The following is a 6000-nucleotide window of genomic DNA, read 5'->3' as shown; positions in this document are numbered from 1 at the left end:
GTCAGAGTGTGACATGAGAAGTATTTCAATAATGTTTCTAAACAAAATGGTGACTTGAGGTGATGTGTGCCTTCTTACCAAATCTGCAGAGTATGGACACAGCTTGGTCATGAGAGAAACGAATGCAATGTGGTGGAGGGAGAATGGGAACATAAGAGAAACACAATTTACAGTGGAAGCATGGTGGAGGAAGTTGTTGGGAACAGGAGCACAGAGACAGAAAGAGCCTGGGTGGAACAGGATCATGGAGAAAGGAGAAACGGAGAAATAATTAGGGAAACAGCAAGTGTACGTCAGGAGTGTAGCACAGAGGCAGACCAAGAGCAGAGAATCATAGAATCCCTACAGTGTGGAAGAAGGCCTTTCAGCCCATCGAGTCCACTTGAACCTCTGAAGCACATACCACCCAGGTCCACCCCCTACCATATCCCTGTGATGCTGCATTTCCCTTGAATAATCCTCTAGCCTGCACATCCCTGGTTACGATGGCACAATTTAGCATGGCCAAACCAGCTAGCCTGCACATCTGTGGGACGAAACCCACACAAACACAGGGAGAATGTGCAAACTCCACACAGACAGTTGCCCAAGGGTTGAATCAAATCCTGGTCCTGGCATTGTAAGGCAGCAGTGCTAACCACTGAGCCGCTGTGCTGCTCAAGGGAAAGCACAGGGTTGGGGAACAGCAAAAGCATAGGGTAGCAGATCACACTGGTAGCTACTGTTTACTCTGGCCCATATCACCATGGATCGCCATGAATACATGTCTGTAAACCAAAAGGTCTGAGCAGTCATTAGATTGATTACCACAGTGTTCAGGTGGATGCTGAGAAAATGTTTCCATTTGCAGGAGAGACAATAAGTACAAGTCACAAATATATGATGTTCATTCATAAGTTCAATAGGTAAGTTATGAGGAACAATTTCCGCTAGGGAATGCTTAGGTATCACATGAGGTAGCTGAGGTGACTTACATCTACATGGAAGCTAGATAAAGGAAGAAAGAAGCAAGTGATGCTGGTGTTAGCTGAAGCGTTGGAGACTTTTGTGGGGCACAACCACTGCTGTGTACCGGTTGAGCTAAATGATCTGTTTCTGTGTAGTTAATATCTACCTGACAATATGGAAAATTGCCCAAGTATGTCCTGTACACAAAAAGCAGGACAAATCCAACCTGGCCAGTTACCGCCCCATCAGTCTCCTCTCAATCGTCAGTAAAGTGATGGAAGGTGTCATCAACGGTGCTATCAAGCAGCACCTGCTCAGAAATAACCTGCTCAGCAAAGCCCAGTTCAGGTTCCGCCAGGGCCACTCAGCTCCTGATCTCGTTACGACCTTGGTTCAAACATGGACAAAAGAGCTGAATTCCAGATGTGAGGTGAGAGTGACACTCCTTGATATCACAGCTCCATTTGACAAAGTGTGGCATCAAGGAGCCCTAGCAAAACTGGAATCAATGGGTATCTGGGGGCAAATGCTCCGGTGGTTGGAGTCATATCTGACACGTAGGAAGATGGCTGTGGTTGGGGGAGGTCAATTATCTCAACTCCAGAACATCTCTGCAGGAGTTCCTCAGGGTAATGTCCTAGGCCCAACCACCTTCAGCTGCTTCATCAATGACCTTCCCTCCATCATAAAGTCAGAATTGTGGATGTTCACCAACGATTGCAAATGTTCAGGACCATTTGTGACTCTGCAGGTACTAAAGCAGTCCATGTTCACATGCAACAGGGTCTGGACAAGATCCAGACTTGGATTGACAAGTGGCAAGTGACATTCATGCCACACAAATGCCAGGCTATGGCCATCACCAATAAGAGACAATCTAACCACCTCCTCTCGACATTCAATGGTGTTACCATCACTGAATCTCCCATGATCAACATCCTGGGGGTTACCACTGACCAGAAACTCAACTGGACTCACCACATTAACACAGTGGCTATAAAAGCAGGCCAAAAATTGGGAATACTGCAGCGAGTAACTCACCTCCTGACTCCTCAAAGCCTGTCCACCATCTACAAGGCAGAAGTCAGGAGTGTGATGGAATACTCCCCACTTGCCTGGATGAATGCAGCTCCAACAACACTCAAGAAGCTAGACACAATCTAGGACAAAGCAGTCCACTTGACTGGCGCTACATCCACAAGCATTCACTCCCTCCACCACCGACACTCAGTACGCACTGCTGCTTACTATCTACAAGATGCACCGCAGAAATTCACCAAAGATCCTCAGATTGCACCTTCCAAACTCATGACTACTTCTAGAAGGACAAGGGTAGCAGAAATATGGAAGCACCATCACTTCCAAGTTCCTCTCCAAGTCACTCACCATCCTCACTTGGAAATATATCGCCGTTCCTTCACTGTCGCTGGGTCAAATTCCTGGAATTCCCTCCTTAACACCATTGTGGCTCAACCCATTGCAGGAGGACTGCAGCAGTTCAAAAAGGCAGCTCACCACAACCTTCTCAAGGACGACTAGAGATGGATAAGAAATGCTGGCCGGCCAGCAACGCCCACATCCAACAGATTAATAAAAAGAAGAGTCAGAGAGTTATACAGCAGGGAAACAGATCCTTCAGTCCAAGTCATCCATGCCAACCAAATATCCTAAATTAATCTAAGATAACAAAGTGTGGGGCTGGATGAACACAGGAGGCCAAGCAGCATCTTAGGAGCACAAAAGCTGACGTTTCGGGCCTAGGCCCTTTCTGATGAAGGGTTTAGGCCCGAAACATTAGCTTTTGTGCTCCTAAGATGCTGCTTGGCCTGCTGTGTTCATCCAGCCCCACATTTTGTTATCTTGGATTCTCCAGCATCTGCAGTTCCCATTATCTCTGATCCTAAATTAACCTAGTTCTTTTTGCCAGCATTTGGCCTATATCCCTCTAAACCCTTTCTATTCATACGCCCAAAGATGGCTTTTAAATGTCATAACTGTACCCACCTCCACCATTCCCTCTGGCAACTTATTCCATACACACACTACACTCTGTGTGAAAACTTCTCCTCAGATCCCATTTAAATCTTTCCCCTCGTGCCTTAAACATGTGGCTTCTAGTTTTAGATTTCCCTACCCTGGGAAAAAGACCTTGGCTGTTCACACTATCCACTCCCCCATAAGGTCAACCCTCTGCCTCTAACATGCCAGGGAAAATAGCCCCAGCCTATTCAGCCATTCCCTTTAGCTCAAACCCACCAACCCGGGCAACATCCTTGTAAATCTTTTTCCAAAATCTTTCAGGTTTAACAGCATCTTTCATATAGCAGGGAGACCAGAATTAAATGCAGTTCAATACAGTAAATGATTAAATACTGTGAGATTTGGTGAGATTTCACTGACCTGATTATAACTGCCTTTTCTAAACCATGGCACTGTTTGTTACCAGACAGCCTTTTGCTGACCTCCCAAGTTCATCTTCTGGTGGTGAGGAGATAAAAGCCATGGAGATGGTCACATTGCTGAGATCTCCCAGTTCATAGAGCAAATAGGGTCCAGTTATAGGACCAACATCGCACCACAGAGTATCTTATTGTCTGCAACAGTATTCTGCATTCATTCTGACATACAAGCCCACACTGTAAGACAGGGAATGGCAGATAGTGATCTCTTGCTCACCACTCACAGCTGCCAGCCAAGTGCTTGTGAAATTCCTCTCAGAGGGAGAATGCCAAGGAGATGGAGTCAAACCTGCTCCGTCTTCCTTAGCAACCAGGTTTGTCCTTAACAATAAGCATCATTATCTAGTCCCAGTCTCCCATTCTTCCACTCCCCCACCCCCAACCCTTGTAATGTCTTGGCAGTACCATTCTCATGGACGGGGGGGGGGGGGGGGGGGAGTGAAGGAGTAGAGCAACCTCGGCATACGTGTAGACAGATCATTGAAGATGACAGGTCAGGTAGGGAGAGAGCAATAAGTAACGAATACAGTATCTTCAGCTTATTAGGCCTACCCTGTTCTGGGTGCCATGTAAGAAAGATGTGACTGCATTGGAGACTGTGTAGAAGCAGTTTACAAGTTCCAGGTTTGAAGAACATGAGTTATGAGGATAGATTGAAAAAGATGGTTCTGTTCCCCTTGGAGGGAGGTCTAAGAGGAGGTCCGGTAAATATTTTCAAACTCAAGGGCAGGCTGGATAGAGTAGACAGGGAGACAGCCAAGAAGTAAGGGTGAGGTGAGGTAAAATATTTTCATCCTACAAGTAGTTGGGGTGTGGAACACTGCCCTGAAGTGTGGTGAGGGCAAGTTCAAGATGGGCAATTTAAGAAGCAATTGAGTGCCTCGTTTAGATAGAAACAATCCACATGGATGGAGGGAACGCAGGGGTTTGGCACTAGATAATGATGTTCATGTAATGAGCTAGCGCACGAATACGGGTCAAATTGCCGCCTGGGCAGTAACAATTAAACACTTCTGGCAACCAAACCCTGCCCTTGATCTCCCTTAGCAACTAGGCCCCAACCCAATCTCGAACAAAGGCACAAGCCACTGGAAAAGCTCAACGGGTCCGGCAGCATCTCTTAAGAAAAATAATCAGAGTTAACATTTCAGTCCGGTGACCCTTCCTCAGAACTGTTCTCCCTTAGGATCCAGGCCTCGCCCCTGACCTCCCTTAGCAACCAGGCCCCGCCCGTGACCTCCCTTAGCAACCAGGCCCCGCCCTTAACATTCCTTAGCAACCAGGCCCCGCCCCTGACCTCCCTGAGGAACTCGCGGCCGCCGCTTTACTCTTCACCCCGGAAGTAGTTGTGGGCGTTTGTGACCTTCTGTTGGAGTCGCGGAAGGGTCGCTGGTGCCGTCAGTCAAATTCAAATGTGAAAAAGGGGAAAGCCTTGACGAGGAGAGAAGGAGAGGGGGGGTTTCAAGGGAAGACAGCCATTCCGCCAGGCGAGGAGCCCTTGGCCGCCGTGTTGGTGGCAGAGAGTTTGGGGCGGATTAAAGATGTTCGCTAAACGGAAAGCGGTGCTGCCCACTCTCACCATCACAACCACTGTCGGTGAAGGACCGTCCCCAACCAGGGAGGATAACGCCGAGTGAGTAACGGCCCGGCCTGGGCCTGGTTGTGTCAAGCTGCCTCTTGCAGCCTCTTTTAGGGATTTCCCAAGGCCTTGCCTCCAATAAAATTCGTTCTCCGGAATGCATTTTGTTTTTAAGTAATTCTTTGTTTCTCCTGTCCGCTCCCAATTCCCTAATCTGCCTCGGGGTATCACAGATAACCTGGTTTAAAATCGTTTGGCGCGAGATTGGGCATTTCCCCCCCTCCAAGCGATAATGGGTTTAAATTGATTGGTGGGGTTTTCGGAATAAGGGCAAGGATGTCATCTCAACCGGGGAAAAAATAACAATATAACGTCTGCGTATTTTCGTTCTAAACACTGTAACGGCACTGAATACCAAGAAACTTAATGGTATAGTTGCCTGAAAAACACTGCGTTACAATATTGATAAAATAGATCTGGAAATATTATTCTGCAGGTTGGATTAACTGAAATAGTTTTTCGCTCTTTATGTCTGTATATTGAGCTGCAGCGGCCTGGAAAATCCTACATTCGAGCCTTGACCTGTGTTTAATAGGCTGATCTGAAAATATCGCTAAAAAGGTGCTGCAAGAATCTTTTATGCGCCAGTGTGAGGAAAGCAAAAAGAACTAAGTTGCCAGTTGTCAACTGTTTGCATTAACTCCTATTTAGATGTGCAGAGGCTGAGTGAGGCGTGATGCCCCAGTGACTGAATAGTCCGCCGACGGCCGTATGGAGTCTGACATGAAAAGTTGCAGCTTTGGTTAGCAGCTGATCATTTAGTTCATTCAGGAAGAAAGCATTTCTAGTTATATTTGTTTCCATTTTAGTTTGGGACAGTGACAGCAGCACATTTACTTCTCGATAGAAGATTCTAGGTTTGAGTCCTATTCAGTGTATTGTGTATATCTGTGTCTTTCTATCCAAGCAACTGAGCAGTCACTTCCACTGGTCATTGCTGGATTTTGAATTGAC

The 6000-nt window shown here is 46.9% G+C and overlaps 1 protein-coding gene across 1 annotated transcript in view; it reads left to right on the top strand.

The window, feature by feature from the left end:
* The first annotated feature begins 4707 nt into the window (after positions 1 to 4707).
* The window catches only part of map2k2a (mitogen-activated protein kinase kinase 2a), a 91951-nt gene continuing 90658 nt past the window's right edge, over positions 4708 to 6000 (top strand). Inside the window, exon 1 of the mRNA XM_048559713.2 lies at positions 4708 to 5040. Coding sequence (XP_048415670.1) covers positions 4949 to 5040 — 92 coding nt within the window. The 5' untranslated portion in view covers positions 4708 to 4948. The remainder of the gene's footprint in view (positions 5041 to 6000) is intronic.

The sequence above is a fragment of the Stegostoma tigrinum genome, chromosome 30 (genome assembly GCF_030684315.1).
Source record: "Stegostoma tigrinum isolate sSteTig4 chromosome 30, sSteTig4.hap1, whole genome shotgun sequence".
In the NCBI taxonomy this organism is placed as follows: domain Eukaryota; kingdom Metazoa; phylum Chordata; class Chondrichthyes; order Orectolobiformes; family Stegostomatidae; genus Stegostoma; species Stegostoma tigrinum.
The sequence above is the reverse complement of the archived record's forward strand: the minus strand, read 5'-3'. Positions and strand labels throughout refer to the sequence as shown.